This window comes from Homarus americanus, unplaced genomic scaffold, assembly GCF_018991925.1.
Source record: "Homarus americanus isolate GMGI-L3 unplaced genomic scaffold, GMGI_Hamer_2.0 scaffold50535, whole genome shotgun sequence".
Classification (NCBI taxonomy): Eukaryota; Metazoa; Arthropoda; class Malacostraca; order Decapoda; family Nephropidae; genus Homarus; species Homarus americanus.
The window spans coordinates 57168-77076 of record NW_024751564.1 but is presented as its reverse complement, the minus strand read 5'-3'; the positions used below and the strand labels follow the sequence as shown (position 1 = coordinate 77076).

Below are 19909 nucleotides of genomic sequence, written 5' to 3'. Positions count from 1 at the left end.
GACCTGACTATAGTTAAACCCCAGACATATAAACAACAACAACAACAACATCAGGTTAAAAACACACAATTGAAACAAGAAAACACAAACACACAACAGGTATACAGTACAAGATGGCGGCCAACACTTGACCACGTAAACAACCAGAACTGAATCATAATAAACACTGAAGAAATAATAATACTGAGAGGTTAATGTTATGGTTAATGGTGATTGACCACTTGGGGGGGATTTTTTAATTATATTGATGAGAAGTTGAATTATTTTTATTTATTTTTATTATTATTATTATGATTTTTTGGTCTGTGTTTGGTAAGAGTTGTGTGTGTGTGTGTGTGTGTGTGTGTGTGTGTGTGTGTGTGTGTGTGTGTGTGTGTGTGTGTGTGTGTCTACTGCTACAGTGGTTGGGTGGTCGTCTGTAAATGTACTATATTTTGAATTTGATTTGGTTAGGTTAGGTTAGGTTATGTATGGTTGAGTTACATTGATAGGTTAGGTTAGGTTGTCAGGTCAAGATACCACAAAAACAATAAATCAAGGCCACAAAAAATAAATAAACTTGGACCACAAAAACAATAAATCAAGGCCACAAAAACATTCCTCCTCAACTTTTTTTGTATTTTATGAAGAGGAAAGAAAACAGCTCTTGAAAGACACAATAATGGGCGAGGAAGTTCACCTTTAACCCGGGGGGGAGTGGGTCAGGGGGGGATGAGTGGGTCAGAGGGGGGGGATGTTGGGATGAGTGGGCCAGGATAAGGATATTGGCCTCTCATATACCTCATCTTGACTTCCTGGGTCGACACTCTCTTGAGGTCTTGGGTAAGATATTCCTACCTCTAACTGGCTAATTTAACCTAACCTAACCCAACCCAACCTAACCTTAATCTTAACCTAACCAAACCTAACCTAACCAAACCTAACCAAATCTAACCTAACCCAACCTAACCTTATCTTAACCTAACCAAACCTAACCTAACCAAACCTAACCTAACCTAACCTAACCAATCCTAATCTAACCAAACCAAACCTAACCAATCCTAATCTAACCTAACCTAACCTAAACTATCACAGTTAAGATAAAAAAACATACGGTGATAATAAGTCCATCTGAGAATACCCCAGAGAGAGAGAGAGAGAGAGAGAGAGGCAGCTTAAGTGTCCCACATAAGAGGCCTTCTCATCTTTCTCAGCCAAGAGGAAAATATTAACGTGGGTGGCAGGGTGGGTGGTGTTGGGTGGGTGGGTGAGTGGGTGGGTGTCAGGATGGGCGATTAGAGACATGCAGGATGAGCGGTGGGTGGCAGGATAAATGGTAAGAGTGGGCGGTGGGTGGCAGGATAGTTGGTAGAGTGGGTGGCAGAGTGGTCGGGTCAACACTTGTGCCTCTCATATCTAAACCTGGTTTTATTAATGTCTTCCTGTGTGTGTGTGTGTCCGTCCTTTATATAAACAAGCATTATTATTTCTAGTTCTTATTAAGTATTCATACCAGAGTTTATACTGTATGTTGATAGAGTTGTGACACTCGACCTTGGGTGATGGAAGACATGTAAAAGGATATATATAATACACTGTGCCTGTGAGGTGTGGTGCAGGAGCTCTTTATATTAACCTACTGTGCCATCCTGGTGGGACTACTACTACTACTGCTGCTACTACTACTACTACTACTACTACTACTACTTTTTTTTTTTTTTTTTTTTTTTTTTTTTTTGTAACGTGGCCTCCAGCCTCCCCCAATAGCCACACCTTCGCCACCATTTATTTACCTTAATATTAAATATCCTAATACATAAGAAGCTATCCTATCTGTGTTAAATTAGTTGAGCTGCAGATCCATGCGGCATTCCGTGACTGTAGCCACATAGTCAATATCTGCAGCAGTTGTCGGAGTAGGGGCAGAAGCTCTCGTTCCCCTGAGGCAGAGCAAAGCCGACCGAAGGAGAGAGAAGGACAGTCGACATCTCATCCAGGCTGTGACATAACTTCTGGGCTGCTGCTTCTGTTCGGAGATCAGCTCCGCGAGTCTGGCGTAGAAACATCTTGCACTTGGGCCCATCCCACCAGAGGTTGTGAACACTAGAGGAGTGAAGCTGCCTTGATCAACATTTTGAATTCTCTCCCCATATGCCCTTCTCTTGTCGTTCTCGTTCCTCCTATGCGCAGCATCGAGAGCTAGGTTACGGTGACAAACGGCCATGGGATCAAAAATCCTGATGTCGAAGAAAGCTCGCTGTCCCCGCGTCCAGAATCCTCGAGCACTGACGTCCACACGGGCTTCGTTAGATGTGTTTGAGGTCCTGTGTTGGAGGATCTCGCCATCCAGTGGAAGGAGGGTCGGTTCTACCATGACGTCCCGGCAGATTTCCTTCAACATATTTGCTGTGAGATCCCTTACCTCGTCATGCCTCATGCATATGAAGCCCCCCTTCTTGCAAACCATGGCGTGATCGCCATCATAGGAATAGCCACACACGCATTGGGAGGGCAAACCATCTACTGGCCAACCGTACCTTAGAGCAATGGCATCTGTAAATTCTTGTTTGTTAAGGCTGAAACCATTTGCCCTTATCGGTAACGTAGTTAACCAGTTCGAGGCGCCCACCTCCTGCGCTATAGCTACTTTTTTTGTCAAATTTTCTGGAACCTGCAGCAATAGTTGCTGCAACATGTCATTTTGGCAGTGCTGCCGATCTGTTGTAATGGACCTACGGATCTTATTAACTTCGCTGGTGTCCACTTCCCCTGTTGCATTCTGGGCTATTATGTGATCAGTGAGGGCTGCCGTGAGCTTAAGTGAATTTTGATGTTCAGAGTCAGCAATCTCCTCTGGATTAGTTAGTCCCATCCCTCCCAGTCTTGGTGGAAGTGCAAGAAGTGTTCTTTCTACTGGGGTTAAGTCGTGGTGTTTCACTAGTTTGGGAATGAGCTTGACACTGATTGCTTCTTCCAAAGGGTGGAGGCGGGGTCGGATCTCTGGGATGGTACGCATCAGGTAGTTCCAACGATGCTTGACTCCATGTGTGAATGCTGCAAAGGCCGCATGTGGCTCTGTGTTAGCAATCTCCGATAGAGCATGGATTTCGCTAACCCACTCATTCACCTTTCCCCCTACGTACTGGGTCTTGAAGTCCGTAGTGCCAATTACTGCGCCTAGATGTCTTTGGCCGTCCTTAGTTATTTTGACCTCACTTTCGCCGAAAACCTCCACAGCCCGATCATAATGATCTGGCTTCACGATGAGGAAGGATTTGCTGGCGTTTGGGTGGTACCCTATTTGTGGACCTCGCGATGTTACCAGGTCCCACCACTTTTTGATGTCCTCCACTTTTCCTGCTCCTGTGAGGTCATCAGCATATGCCACTTGTTTGACCCCAGTTGTTTCATACTTTATTTCTTGTTGGAGCACTGATAGGCCTATTGCATACATTGCCATTGCAACGGGGTCCCCCTGTGTTGTTCCCTCGGTCGACTGTAGGATGGTATCACCTCGTAGAGCCTTGTTGTTTACTATGTAGAGGTCTGAAGGATTCCTATACGAATTTTCAACATACATCGCAAAGCTAGGACACTTGATCTTGATGTTGTGCAGTGCCGCCTTGCGGTTAAGTATGTTGAATGCGTTTGAAGCATCCACCAGGAGAACGGCCTCACAATCACGCTGCTCAAATATCAATCTCATGGCGTGAATGGCCGCCTCCCCACCAGCCTGGTGGCCAGCACACACTTGTAGGTTCCCTGCTGCTGCCCTGACATCGTCCTTTACCACCTCCATTATACACTTTCCGATGATCCGCCTCAGCACTTCCCCCACCCCTATAGGTCTACATCCTGGTTTCTTTTCCAGAGGAATAAGGCGGCAGGCCGTCAGAGCCTGGAGGTGATGGCAGCAAGAGGATGCAAGCTTTCTTGCAAGGGTGGCAATGGCAGTGCAGAGATCGCTTGCTACAGGGCCAAACTTGTTTGTGCTGAGGATGACTCTCCAACCGTTTGCATCCAGACTTGAAGGGCCGGCTCCTCCTCGAGTCTTCAGTGCCTTTTTCCACACCATCTCTCCTGTTATTTTCTCGAACAGGACAGCATTTGGTGGGATATAGGCACCCTGGAGCCTGATGCCTTCATCTTCACTTGCAGGGGGATGTTTCTCTTTCAATAGTTTTAATGTCGCTCTGTTTATTGGCATCACTCCACCGGAGGATTCATGTGTGAGAGATCTTACCGCGAGAGACACTTTTCCCACACGCATTTTGTTTCCAAATTTTCTTGCCACGTCATCGGTGTTTTGCTTTCCGTCACCCGTAGATTTTAGTCTCTCCTGCAGTGTTCTTGCTTCACATAGGAGATCATCTAGGGCCCCAGTCTGCCACATTGTCAACCTTCTCTTCATTGCTGCCACATTTTCTTTGTGCTTAGCCTTTGTGTGTGTCCTCTGACAAAATAGATGTGGTATTATTGCCAGTATTTGAAGAGCTAGGGGGGCGAGGAAGCGGTCCTGAGTGTAATCAGTCATGAAGTGAGTCATCTCCCGAATCATTTCTTTGGTGGCCGCACACTTGGGTGGTTCAAATAAGTTAGCGGGCGACCACTTGACAATTTCTGAGTAGGTTTCTTTGACCCATACGCCTGCATTTTCCATCGACATGCCATTCCACTGAGGCGGCTGTCTCTCATTCTCCTCGTGGACACCTGCTACTGAGGGAGCAGCATTTATTAGTACTACATTATCGGGTTGAGTAGACTCACTGCTATCATTTCGGATATCATCGGGAAGTTGGGTCCCGGCGATATCCACTGTGGCCGCCTGTGTCGGCTCCCTGCGACGTGGGTTCCGACACTGGTCTAGCTTCCTGCAATCCACACATGGTCTGTTGTTTCTTGCACAAACACAATTTGTGCAGTTTTGGTTCGGGCTAGCACAGACGCAGCAAGGAATGTTACCAGGCATAGTGACCAGCACCTTGGGCGACGGTAACGTCCGCCTCCGGACATCTGATTTAGTCCCAGGCACAAGATTATACTGGTTCTTATGAGGGAAGGGCGGAGAGGTGACAGGCTGGACTGATGTGTCCAGGTAGTAGGGGCATACGTGCGCGCGTGGGTGTGTAGGCTACCCCCCCTAATAGCGACCATCCATACATCAGAATGATACACTATGGACAAGAGTTTGTCACACCAGGCACTAGTTTATATTTCCTTGGCACAAATAACCACTATTTATATGGTCTCGCTGGTGTAATATCAGTTATGTATACTCACTAGGTTCGTAGAGACCCTACATTAAGAGTCCGTTACTATGGTGGGGTGGGGGGGGGGTGGGGGCGACCGCATGGGCAGCACTCTCGGCCCCATAGGGGCGATAGTCTCGGGACCACCCCTGTCACAGTAGGCCTAACGACACTGACCTTGGCGCCGAGCCTTCTCATTATCCTACCACTGACCCAGCACAGGTCACCACTCACTTGGTGAACGCCGGTGAACACACGGAATATTTACAATTTATGCCGTAAGGGATGAGAAGAAACCTTGGGTGGCAATGCTTAGGGTGACATCCGATATTCACGGACACATTGTCAAATTCCCGCTCCCACACAACGAGTATGTCCCCACCAATAACACTTTAGATCAGGAGGGACGGTCCACGACACCCACGCCGCGCCGGCCTACTACTACTACTACTACTACTACTACTACTACTACTACTACTACTACTACTACTACTACTACTATTGATGATTATTATTATTATTTTTCTCAAAGGTTTAACTATCGTCATTAAAGGGTTAAAACATCGTCATTAAAGGGTTAAAACATCGTCATTAAAGGGTTAAAACATCGTCATTAAAGGGTTAAAACATCGTCATTAAAGGGTTAAAACATCGTCATTAAAGGGTTAAAACATCGTCATTAAAGGGTTAAAACATCGTCATTAAAGGGTTAAAACATCGTCATTAAAGGGTTAAAACATCGTCATTAAAGAGTAAAACATCATCCTCAAAGGGTTAACCACCAATCAGGTTTCAGTTTCTACACCATAACAACTAAACAGCCAGTAAACAAACACAAGAACTAGCTTAAAGTGTTGTACAATACCTTGACGCCCCCGGTGCCTACTCCTCCAGCCTCAAGGTCCACCTCGGACTGGGAGAACCTCTGTAGGGCCTTGTAGGTAGTTACCAACCGACGCTTGATGTAGTTCTGCCGCACCTGTAACAACACAATACAGCCTTGGTTAGCACTAAGGCGGCAACACTTATACAAAGATACATAAACACTCACAAGATACATATAAGATACATATAAGATACATATATAATGGTCTAAGTGTTAGTTTAGGTTAGGTTGGGTTTAGTTTAGGTTCGGTTGGGTTAGGTTACGATTTGGTTAGGTTAAGGTTAAAGTAGGTTAGGTTATGATTTAGTCAGGTTAGGTTAGGTTAGGTCAGGTCAGGTCAGGTCAGGTTAGGTTCGGTTCGGTTCCGTTTGGTTAGGTTAGATTAGGTTAGGTTAGATTAGGTCAGGTTAGGTTAGGTTAGGTCAGGTTCCGTTTGGTTAGGTTAGATTAGGTTAGGTTAGGTTCGGTTCCGTTTGGTTAGGTTAGGTTATTTTAGGTTAAGCTAGGTTAAGGTTATGATTTAGTCAGAGTTGGGTTAGGTTGGGTTAGGTTGGGTTACGATTTGGTTAGGTTAGATGGGTTAAGGTTAAACTAGGTTAGGTTATGATTTAGTCAGGTTAGGTTAGGTCAGGTCAGGTCAGGTTAGGTTCGGTTCTAGGTTCCGTTTGGTTAGAGTTGGAATTGGAGTTGGTTGATTAGGTCCAGGTTAGGTTGGTTAGGTCAGGTTAGGTTCGGTTCCGTTTGGTTAGGTTAGGTTAGGTTCGGTTCCGTTTGGTTAGGTTAGGTTAGGTTAGGTTAGGTTCGGTTAGGTTAGGTTCGGTTCGGTTCCGTTCCGTTTGGTTAGGTTAGATTGGGATTGGGTTAGGTTAGGTCAGGTCAGGTTAGGTTCGGTTCCGTTTGGTTAGGTTAGGTTAGGTTAGGTTAGGTTCGGTTCGGTTCCGTTCCGTTTGGTTAGGTTAGGTTAGGTTCCGTTTGGTTAGGTTAGGTTAGGTTAGGTTAGGTCAGGTCAGGTCAGGTTAGGTTAGGTTCGGTTCCGTTTGGTTAGGTTAGGTTGGTACTTGCTACATCTTGTACTTTAGGAGAGTTGTATGAAGGACACAGGTGGCGTCATCCCGTTCAAGGACCAATCACTTCACGTTACGCCCGCATACGCGCGGATCCTACCAAATCCTCGTTTACAATCTTTTTCAAGAAGATATAGTGATTGTGGTGGTGATGATGGTGATGCTCGTGGTGGTGGTGATAGTAGTGGTGGTGATGGTGGTGGTGGTGGTGATGATGATGATTGTGGTGGTGATGATGGTGATGGTGATGGTGGTGATGATGATGATTGTGGTGGTGGTGATGGTGATGGTGGTGATGATGATGATTGTGGTGGTGATGGTGGTGGTGATAGTGGTGGTGGTGATAGTAGTGGTGGTGATGGTGGTGGTGGTGGTGATGATGATGATTGTGGTGGTGATGATGGTGATGGTGATGGTGGTGATGATGATGATTGTGGTGGTGATGGTGGTGGTGATAGTGGTGGTGGTGATGAAGTAGTGGTGGTGGTGATGATGATGATTGTGGTGGTGATGGTGGTGATGATGATGATTGTGGTGGTGATGGTGGTGGTGATAGTGGTGGTGGTGATGGTAATTGGTGGTGATGGTGGTGCGGTGGTGGTGATGATGATGATTGTGGTGGTGATGATGGTGGTGATAGTGTGGTGGTGGTGATAGTAGTGGTGGTGATGGTGGTGTTAATTGGTGATGATGATGATTGTGGTGGTGATGGTGGTGGTGATAGTGGTGGTGGTGATGGTGGTGGTGATGGTGGTGATGATGATGATTGTGGTGGTGATGGTGGTGGTGGTCGTGATGATTGTGGTGGTGATGATGGAGGTGGTGAAGCTAACCTAACCAACAAACCAAACCAAACCATCCCCCCTCCCCCCCCTCACCAGGTAGCATTAGAGTGTTTCATCATCAGGTGAAATAAACCGGGGTGCCTAATCTTCACCTGATGCGATACCTTACAACGTTTAATTCAATTTACTATTATGATGTTAGTGACAGAGGTCCGGATCACAGCGGTGGGGGGGAGTGACGGGCAGCCTGGGTGAGTGGCCCGCCGCGTGAGTGCCTCTTTGGCATCTCAGTGGCCCCGCAAGATTGAAATTGGACAGGTACGCTAACCATGACCCCCCACCAATTAAGTTCTTCATACATTTATTCTAGGTCGAATATTTCATAGAGATTTACAAGAGGTTCATATTCATTAGTATATTGTCAAAATTATCATCAACTTCAAATAAATCAGGTAGTAGGTAGTAGACAGCTACCAAACAGGGAGGTACTACCGCCGGGGAAGATATTGGAAGCATAATGTGTTGTCTAATGGTAGACCCTGCTGCCATATGGCATCACGAAAATTGTGACCAAGTCCCAGGTTGCTGATCTGACTTTCTGCCTCATTTACACACAATTGCAGGGTCTCAATTGTTTCTCTTACTTTGACAACACAACATACATATATTGTTTCTCACTTTTGATTTATTTATGGTTCTTTATATTATTATTGTTTTATTTCTATTATAATTTGTATTTATTATTATTATTATTATTATTATTATTATTATTATTATTATTATTATTATTATTATTACATTTTCGCCCCCCAGGCCCCGATGTGGGTCAGTGACCTGTGTCTGGGTGGGCTAATTCCCATAAAAAAGCAACAAGTAGGGGTACTAATAATATAAAAACACAGAAAAGAAAACAAATACTACTATCTTATATGAAACAATATGACACAACAGACGAAGGATTTTGACAACCCTACCAAGACTACAGGCGTCGCAGTGTTCATTTTGGGATTCATCGACCCGCCCGTAGAGATACCTTTTTGGGGGGAGGTGAGGTGAGGTGGTGTACACCGCCCCTCACACTTCACGGAGGGGTGATGGGTGATGTATACTATATGAGTCATACATAAAATAAAACGTTTTTGGCCAAGTATTTAGTTATTGTTGTGTCCGAATTTTAACACCCTCCTCCCCAAAAATGCCTTACATATCACTGAAAAAAACAATAAATAAATGAATGAATAAATAAATAAATAAATAAATAAATAAATAAATATAATAAAAAATGAACACACGGAGGAAAAATAGGTCTCACACTTTACGTCGCTTCACTCAACATATATCCACCCATCCATCCATCCATCCATCCATCATCCATCCATCCATCCATCTATCCATCTATCCATCTATCTACCCATCTATCTAGGGGTGTGTGGAGGTAAACCAGTGCACAGGAACCTCTCCATCACACAGTCAGCTGTGAGACCCTGTGTTTACTGACAGGGGACCTGCACATGGCAAGGTTGTTCTGTTGCTCTGGCCTCCCCACATACATACATACAACATACAAACATACATACATACATACATACATACATACATACAGTCTCCAGGGTATTACAGTAATGTGATGGAAGTGAACACAGATGGCGAGTGAAGTCGCCAAAGTTTTTCACTGTTGAGTGTGTTGAGAGGCAGCTGGGGGGTGGTGAGGGGTGGAGGGTGTGGTGAGGGGTGAAGGTGTGGGTGAGGGGTGAAGGATGATGGTTGTGGTGGTGGTGATGGGTTAGGGGTGGTGGTGGTTGTGGTAATGGGTGAGGGGTATGGTAGTGGTGGTAATGTTGGAGAATGTGGTGGTGGTGGAGCAGTGTTGGAGAGTGTGGTGGGGGGACAGTGTTGGGAGTGTGGTGGTGGTGACAGTGTTGGAGTGTGTGGTGGTGACAGGGAGAGTGTGGTGGTGAAGTGTTGGAGAGTGTGTGGTGGTGGTGACAGTGTTGAGTGTGTGGTGGTGACAGTGTTGAGAGTGGTGGTGGTGACAGTGTTGGAGAGTGTGGTGGTACAGTGTTGGAGTGTGGTGGGTGACAGTGTTGGAGAGTGTGGTGGTGGTGACAGTGTTGGAGAGTGTGGTGGTGGTGTTGGAGTGTGGAGGTGGAAGGTGGTGTGACAGGTGCAGTGTTGGGAGAGTGTGGGTGGTGGTGACTGTTGGAGTGTGTGGTGGTGACAGCTTGGAGAGTGGCGGTGACAGTGTTGGAGAGTGTGGTGGGAGGCGGACATTGTGGTAGTGGGAGTGTGGGTGGTGGGTGACAGTGTTGGGTGTGTGTGGGCAGTGTTGGAGTGTTTGGTGGTGGTGATGTTGGAGTGTGTGGTGGTGACAGTGTGGAGAGTGTGGTGGTGACAGGACAGTGTGGTGACAGTGTTGGAGTGTGTGTTGGTGACAGTGTTGGAGTGTGTGTGTGGTGGTGACAGTGTTGGAGAGTGTGACGGTGTTGGGTGTGGTGGTGACAGTGTTGGAGTGTGTGGTGGTGACAGTGTTGGAGTGTGGTGGTGGTGACAGTGTTGGAGGTGTGGTGGTGACAGTGTTGAGAGTGGTGGTGGTGACAGGGAGGTGTGGTGGTGACAGTGTTGGAGAGTGTGGGTGGTGTTGAAGTGTGTGTGTGGTGGTGACAGTGTTGGAGAGTGTGGCGGTAACAGTGTTGGAGTGTGTGGTGGGTGACAGTGTTGAGAGTGTGGTGGTGGACAGTGTTGGAGAGTGTGGTGGTGGGTGGTGGTGGAGGTCCTACCTGGCTGTCATAACTAAACGCTTCATTTGGGGTCACATCAGCATGACACTTGAGGCATCACTGTCGTGTTGTATGACAGCACCCAGCCCCCTGTTCAATATTCTGCACTGTGATGTGGGTGGGGGAGGAGGAGGGGTGGGGAGGGTAGGATGGGTAGGTTGGTGGTTCGAACAGGTGACTGAACTGAAAGGCGACCTGACTCCACACCTGAGATTCCACGACAGGAGCAAGAGAAGGTCGTCCCCTCACTCCCTTCCTTCCCTTGTAACCCCCTCACCTCTCCAGCCCCACCTCCTGCCTCACCCATCACGGTCATGCTAAGTGGCGGAATTTTCATGTGACAGAAGTGGTTCAATAGTTCCATGCTGATGACAGGTGCTGCACTCTCTCTAAAAACTAACTAACTCTCCTGGTGTTACCAAACAGTGAGCAGTACATAAGTGTTGCATAACCCACTTACACACACACACACACACACCATCATAGTAGACTTATCTCACTATTGGTAAACACACGCGTGCAGTCTGTTGTTAGAGTTGCTTTGTGGTTTAATCAGCTTGTACGTGTGTTTCTTAACGATGATTTCTGTCTTTTCTTTCAACATCTGTCTGTCTGTCAGTCTCTCTTTATCTTTTCGTTTATCTTCCCTCTATCTTTCTCTTTTGTCTGTCTGTTTACTACTGCTTTCTCTCTTAAAGATAATAAGTTATCTTATTTATATTACTTCAGTTGTTATTGAGTTATCATAATAATATTTCCTTTTAACCTCAATTTCTAGATAACTATTCATCTTAAATGATCCTTTGTGACTCTTTTAAAACAAAATCATGTTGCAAAATTTTATATTACTATTTCCAAGTATTATCATAATGTTGTTTTGATACGACATACAACATACTTTTTTTTTATACATTACGAAAACTTACAACATTCTCCTTTTATATATTGTGGTCGGGAGAGCTTCAGTCCACCCAGCTAGGAGTCGGTACTAGCGGTTGGAGGACGGAGGTCGAACACTGTGTCGGGATTTTTATTATTGTTTCCCTTTATATATCGAGGGTTTGGTATTCTGTGTGTTGGGTCAACCTGGTCTTATGTAATGGGTTCTGGTGGTTATGTTAGTATTAGGTAATAGATTAGTGTTGTTAGTTAGAAGGCTGTTAGGTTTAGTTGTAGGAGTTAGAGGTTAGAGTTGTATCCAGGTCTAGTTAGTGATAGTTAGCGTTAGGTCTGGTTAGTGTTAGGTTTAGTATTAGGTTTATGTTAATTAGGTAAGTGTTGCATTAGGTAAGTGTTAATGTTATGTTAAAAGTTAAGAAGTTAAGTTAGATTAGAGTTAGGTTAGGTTAGGTTAGGTTATTCTTTAGGTGAAATAAACTGAGAGGTGAATCCTCACGTAATCTGATTTATTTTTGTGTAACTTGGCCGTCCTGAGAAAGCAGTGCCACTAATACTGAAGGAGGAGGAAGTGAGGGGAGAGGAAGGAGTTGGGAGGAGATGGAGAAGGAGGGGAAGGAAGGGAAGGAGTGGAAGAAGGGCGAGGGGAGGAGGGGCAAAAGGGATGGAAGGAAAGAGAGGACGAAGAGGTTATAGCAGCGGCGGAGGATGATCTTGTCCAGCAGTTATCGTAGCGGATTTACCTTTACTGCCTGAGCCGTAATGATATGTAAAGCTTCAACACATTTATCACCAAAGAGTCTGTGGATGTGAGATGGTGTGGCTGTGTATAGTCTTTGGATGAGATGGTGTGGCTGTGTCAAGTCTGTGCATGTGAGATGGTGTGGCTGTGTATAGTCTGTGGATGTGAGATGGTGTGGCTGTGTCTAGTCTGTGGATGTGAGATGGTGTGGCTGTGTATAGTCTTTGGATGAGATGATGTGGCTGTATCTAGTCTTTGGATGAAATGGTGTGGCTGTATCTAGTCTTTGGATGGATGTGAGATGGTGTGGCTGTGTCTAGTCTGTGCATGTGAGATGGTGTGGCTGTGTCTAGTCTTTGGATATGAGATGATGTGGCTGTGTATAGTCTTTGGATGAGATGATGTGGCTGTATCTAGTCTTTGGATGAAATGGTGTGGCTGTGTCTAGTCAGCATTCTAGTCTTTGGATGAGATGGTGTGGCTGTGTCTTTGAATATGAGATGGTGTGGTTGTGTCTAGTCTGTGGATATGAGACGGTGTGGCTGTGTATAGTTTTTGGATGAGATGATGTGGCTGTATCTAGTCTTTGGATGAGATGGTGTGGCTGTATCTAGTCTGTGGATGTGAGATGGTGTGGCTGTGTCTTTGAATATGAGATGGTGTGGTTGTGTTTTATCTGTGGATGTTAGATGGTGTGGCTGTGTCAATTTTTTACTTTTAATAGGATTTTTGTAAAGTTTGTGTTAAGTGTGGGGAACTACGACACCTGAGAGAGTGTTAACTTGTTGTCACTTGTTGGTGATGTAGTTCAGGCGTGTATAGTTGGTGTGATACTTGAGTTTTAATCTCATAGACGCACTGTAAACATTCTTCTTTCTCCTCTCTCTCTCTCTCTCTCTCTCTCACACACACACTAGCTAGATGGAAAACACAACACTGGTTAAAAAAAAAAATCCGTCAAAACCATCCATGTTAATAATACTTTTCCCCGCCCAAAACAGTCACTAGTCCGGCAGTCAGATGGCAAAATTAGGCCCCAGCAGGAAAAGTTTACTATAAAAGGTTTTATTGTATTAATGGTTGGTAAGAGTTCCTAGATCGAGGCAACAAGGGGTGTGGTGTTCTCACTCCGGAGTTTATTTAACAACTTCCATTAGTGCTGTATAACTATCTCCAAAAGTAATACTCTAACATGATTTAAATTGTTCAATATGAGAAAATATAAATTACTTTATTATATCAAAATTACTTTTCAACTTGTTCATAAAAGTGCCGGGTGGTGGTGGTGCTCCTGGCCGTCCCCAGTCTTACTCTTGGTTCAGCACGGACTCACCTCAGTTCGTCTTGGACTATCCGCTGCTGGAGGGTGATCAGGTCACCTCCCAGTGCTGCCTCACGGTGTCCGGGGATATCTTCTGCACCTACACGTGGTCCTTGACCCAGGAGGAGACGGTGTTAACTTTCGTAAAGCAAACACCTTCCCACCCTGGCCCTGGACCACGCCTGGGTGCAGGAGAGATTTCCTTCAATGGTTTTCGACTGCATCAACATGTGGTCCTTGACACCTGGCGAGGTGGTACTTGGCCTCGGTGTGAAAAGAGTGAGACAGGGATGGTCAGCAGCGTCAGCACCACCAGTACTATGAAGAAGCCGACAAGTAATTATGAGAAAATAAAGCCCAGGCCTTGAGTGAACATCCATAAGGAAGATCAGTTTAGCTGACCTTTGTTATGGTGGTCACCGCCAAGTGGGATCCCACACCCCAGGTTAATATGTGTGGGGTCCCCCGAGCATGGAGGCGGTCATTAAGGTATGGCGTTAGTCGACCGAGATGACCTCCTTCATGATCGCCGATAGGTACCAGCAGGCTGTCCACGACTCCTGCTGCTACCTATGGGTCCCCCCTCCCCCGTGGATAGTCACCTTTTCGTGGTGGGGGAGATTGTGTGCTCCGAGGACCCCACGACCACACCAGGCAGGTCGTGACTGAGGAGCCAGACCAAGAACTGTCCGTTTACACATCTTTCTCCTTCTTTTTCTTGTTCTGTTTTTGTCTCTTTCCTTCTGTCTACCAAGGCCGCCCCTCTCTCTTACTAGGTTACTTATATTGTAACTCTGGGACGGTGGTGTTAGTGCTGGACAGTGTGTTCCTCTAGAGAGAGAGAGAGAGAGAAAGATACATAGAGAAAAGAGAAAGATAGACAAAAAGAGAGAGACGGAAAATTTGACCTTATGGGTAGAGTGAGTCACACGAGAGTTCATCACCACGACCCCCACTGTCCTGGATTTCTCTGGCAGCGTCTGGTAACTGAGCTAATTACCCTCACTAATCAGACTCGCCAGTGGCCATACAAGTTTGGCCAACAACGTTTGCTAATTTACGATAGCGGACGAATTTACAAGGTGTGTACAAAAGCTCTTGGTGTTTTTGTTTACAGAGTCCCATGATGTGTGTTTTTACAGAGTACCTTGATGTTTGTGTTTACATTCTCTTATTCTTTGTGTTTACAGAGCCCCTTGGTGTTTGTGTTTACAGAGTCCCTTGGTGTTTGTGTTTACAGAGTCCCTTGATGTTTATGTTTATAGAGTCCTTTGATGCTTGTGTTTATAGTTCCTTGATGTTTGTGGCCCAGTCTATCTCAACATCTACAACACACACACACACACACACTAGGAACAGCAACAGCGAGGCAGAAACCCCTCCATTCTGGTGTGTGTGTGTGTGTGCAGTATGCGTCACTTACTTCATATCTAGATAACCAATCTCTCGCTACAGGTCACAGTGCGGCCCCTGCAGTGTATATTGTTAGGTCTTAAGGTCAACATGTACTGCGCGGTATAGTTTTCGCGCCCAAAATTCATGTTTTTTTTTTTAGTTTGCGCGGAAAATATAACACATGGATTCTTGAAGACGGTGTAAGTTATGGAAATGCGATCTTTAGGTTGTAGTTATAGAAAGCCAGAACCTAACTAACTTAACTTTACCTAACCCAACCCAACTCAACTTAACGCAACCCAACCCAACCCAACCTAACCTAACCTTTGCTGTAAAATTTGGCTGAACTTTGACAAGGATCAAGGAAAAAAGTCACAGAAAAAAAGGCACGAAAAAAACCTAACCCAACCTAATCTAACTTAACCCAACCTACGTGCAATGCCATCATATATATATATATATATATATATATATATATATATATATATATATATATATATATATATATATATATATATATATATGTGTTGTTCAATTCAATTTCAATTGTTTATTCCTTGATAGAGGAAGCGGGATCCTAGTGCTGTCACTAGGTACCCCTGTACAATGACACCAGAAGCATCTGGCAAGTGTGACAAGTATTTACAGTATAAATATTATAAAGGGGCTCAGTAAAGCCTAAGGAAGGAAGGATATTCCTTTAACACATAATCAATGTTATTTACAAAATATCTGGCCAGTATGGGGAGGATCATCGTGTCTCCGTCAGGGGGTCGAGGAGTGGTGGTCCAGCAGGCGTCACGGAAGCGTTGTGTGTGGGGGACATCTTTGGTAGTGGATAAGGGTGCTGCTGTCGGGCCTTCTGCATAATGCACAAGAGCGTTGCTCAGGGGATGCGGGGATACCAATCTCCCAAGCAGTCATACCCAAAATGTGTTGTTAATGTGCACAAGTCATGTGACTTTTTTTTCCTGTGTCTTTATTTCCGTTCACCTTTGACAATATACGGATTTAATATACGTCAGTCTACTCAGAATTATTACGATTTATATACTTGTCACACAGGTCTATTTCACTTATATAATAATAATACTAATAATAATAATAATTGTTACCGCCACAGTAAGATAAACATGAGAGAGAGAGAGAGAGAGAGAGAGAGAGAGAGGGAGAGAGAGGTTGAGATGTTACCGCCACAGTAAGATAAACATGAGAGAGAGAGACGGTGAGAAGGGGGGCAGTGCTGACAACGTGTTTGTTGGTCGTCTAATATAAAACAGATGCCCTCGCCTTGGGCTGCGATTGGATGGCGATTGCTCAGTAGTCTACCAATTCTTGCAGAAGAAATAACACGCTGGTCGAACCCAAGACCCTAAAACGTAAATATAAACTCTAAATAACTATAATAAGTATATTTATGTACTGTAATTTGATCATATTATACAACTTGTCTCCTGATGTATCAATAGATGTAACATGTGAGTTATACTTAAGATGTTAACAGGCTATGTACTTTATATTGATTGTATTATTCATTGTGTCCTGAGATGACAGCATTTGTTATATGTGAATTGTTCTTCAACAGGTTTTGACCGAATTATATGGTACGAGTCATCGTTGAGGGTTTATTTCTCCAGCAACAAACCAATAACGCTCCTATGAGCGTTAACAATAATATTAATATTAACAATAATAAAAATAATAATTTCTGTTCAGTAAAATCATCATACACACAATTGGTTTGACATGTTTATAAATAATGCAGGTATACAATGTACTGTATATAAACTGTAGTTATATACAGTTTCCAGTCTACAGTTAGACAATGCAGGTATACAGCAGTAGCGAAACAGTCTAGCAACGTGACGAACGTTAGCCGACAAAGGCATTAGAGTCTTATATTCCTATTGGGTAATATTTTCAGGAATATTCACGTCTTTACACACGCCCGTCATGGTGGAGTACTGTACGATAACTGTTACAACATCAAGTGAAAATTGTTGCCGCCGGCAGTAATGGACCAACACACCACTGCCAGGCGTGTTAATGGCGCTCTCTGTGTGCTTCGCCTCTCGTCCTCACACAGTAGAATAATTATCGCTTGTAAATTGCAATTATACGCTTTGGGTTTTGTGCTGTTATCTGGATGGTTTATCGATTACCAGCTATTTTTTATTTTTTTTAGAAGCCACTGCGGTACGACACTTTTTCCTCTCGTTGTGATGGACAGGTCTTTGGGATTTATAAAATAATATAATCGTCAGATGGAGAGATAGTGTTATATACCTGACACGAGGAAAATTGATCGTGCTTAAACTTATAAGAACTCTACACTGGTCTCGTAAGATAAATGACCGTCATTACAGTGTTTATCTTAAATGACTATACAGAAAACGACGTACAAAAACAAATACTCTGAAATTCTAACCATAACTCACCCACCTACCTACCCACCCACCCACCCACCCGACCCGATCCGAGACTACAGTATTTTTTTCGACAATATCTCGCCTCTGACTGAATAGATGTTGTTGACCAGAGTATCACAACTGAGTCTCTACCTAACAGACACTCCGGAGTCTTAACCGAGAGTCTTTTGTGCTGTAGGTCACGAGTTTTAGGTCACGAGTTTTAGGTCACGAGTTTCAGGTCAGTGGTCTTAGGGCAAAAGTCTCAGGGCAGGAGTTTCTAGTCAGGAGTCTTAGGGCAGGAGTCTCAGATCAGGAGTCTCAGGTCACAGAGTCTCAGAGCAGGAGTCTCAAGTCACAGAATCTCAGGGCAGGAGTCTCAGATCAGGAGTCTCAGATCAAGAGTCTCAGGTCAGGAGTCTCAGGTCACGGAATCTCAGGTCACGGAGTCCCAGGGCAGGAGTTTTAGGTCAGGAGTCTCAGGGCAGGAGTCTCAGATCAGGAGTCTCAGATCAGGAGTCTCAGATCAAGAGTCTCAGGTCAGGAGTCTCAGGTCACGGAATCTCAGGTCACGGAGTCCCAGGGCAGGAGTTTTAGGTCAGGAGTCTCAGGGCAGGAGTCTCAGATCAGGAGTCTCAGGGCAGGAGTTCCTTAGTGAACATTATGTACTGTATATATATATATATATATATATATATATATATATATATATATATATATATATATATATAACAAGGTAAATGAGTCCATCTATGTGCGTAATAAATTAAATATATGTCTTGTGTGTGTAGGCTTAAGTAAATATGTATCGTAGGTGTTAATTAAATATGTGCCCTTTATATGTTGGTTAATTGAAGTATACAGAAAAAAATGAGATACCTTGGTCATATAATTAAGGATGAGGGGATAATAACGTATGTATTAATGGGCTAAGTTGAGGGTACGAGGGCCAGGGTTAGATTATGTTAGGTTAGAAAAGTTTATTTTTAGGTGGTACACACACACACACACACACACACACACACATCAATACGGTACTCTCTCTCTCTCTCACGTATTAATTCATTCTCCCCCTCGTAGAACCATAAATTAATAGACTCGTATTTCATTGCTTTTATAAATAATGAAGTTTATGAATTCCAACCCTCCTACCACTAATTAAAACACACTCGTTATCCTCTCGTCGACTCGTTCGTTCGTATCTGGCGAGTGAGTCGGCAATGGCTCACACTGGCAAACCGTCAACAACAACACGCACGGAAGATTAACTCAAATCGACCCACGGGGCTTATGTATCTGCTTACACAGGACGGATTAATTAGGTTAACCTGATTTAGGATAAGCTAGTTTGATAGTTAATAAGTGATATCGGTGTTTAATATCGGCATAGGAGGTGGGAGGGACTGTGCTGGATGAGAACTAATGCCTTATCAGCTTGAGTTAAGGAAGAAGAGTTTCGCGCCATAACCCGGTCGAGAGTATTATGTTGGACGATAAGAATGACGCCTCTGTGTGCGTGTAATTTGTGTAAGTGTGAAAGGCGGTAAGTGAGGGAGAACGTTCCGGCGTGTAAGCAAGAGGAATGTTAAAATCTGGTGACGAGTCAACACGCCATCCGGATGTGGGAGGCGATTTCTGATTGGTTGGTAGACGTCTGCTGTGTTTACATGCACGAATTCCCGTTTTTTTTTATTGCTGTCAGGCTTGTCGGGCGCAGCCGCCACAGCATCCGGCAGCAGGCAACAGCAGCGGTGATGTGTAGGAAGCCGGCTGTAGAGGGTGGGGACTTTGTCAGTTGTGACGTATTACTCCCACACCCACTCCCCACACCCCACCCTCTCCCCACACCCCACCCTCTCCCCACACTCCCTTCCTCCCCACACCCCACCCCAACACACCCTCTCCCCACTCTCTTTAAAGGTCCTGTCTCTATATAATACGAGTAATTTTTTTGGTCCGCCTCAGTAGATGTTTGACCGATAATGTTAGTGAAAAAATCATCATAATATAAGACACACGTTGTTTTGTTTACGTCCGTCTGTCAGGGAAGAACGACTGAATTAGATAAGAGATGAAAGAGACCTTTTTTGGTATCCACAGCGTAAACACACACACACACACACACACACACACACACACCTAGACTATATTATTCTTGATTAATATTGTCTGGTTTTCAGATCGGTTGTCATACGGTTTGTCTAAAAAAAAATTTGTATCGCGTGAGGCTGTTAGATTAGGTTAAGTTAGGTCAGGTCAGGTTAGATTGGTTAGGTTAGTTTATGTTATATTGTGTTAGGTTAGATTATGTTAGATCATGTCAGTTCAGGTCAGGTCAGTTCTTGACTAATCTACCTCTGACCATTTAAACTCATTCACATATACAAAGTGATCAAAAAGTCCCTG

At 44.5% G+C, this 19909-nt stretch overlaps 1 protein-coding gene across 3 annotated transcripts in view; it reads right to left on the bottom strand.

The window, feature by feature from the left end:
* Positions 1–19909, bottom strand: part of LOC121854674 — a 45342-nt gene that overhangs the window by 2889 nt on the left and 22544 nt on the right. For all 3 annotated transcript variants that reach the window (XM_042349368.1, XM_042349370.1, XM_042349369.1), the window contains exon 4: positions 6094–6207. In XM_042349368.1, the coding sequence (XP_042205302.1) occupies positions 6094–6207 (114 nt within the window). The remainder of the gene's footprint in view (positions 1–6093; positions 6208–19909) is intronic.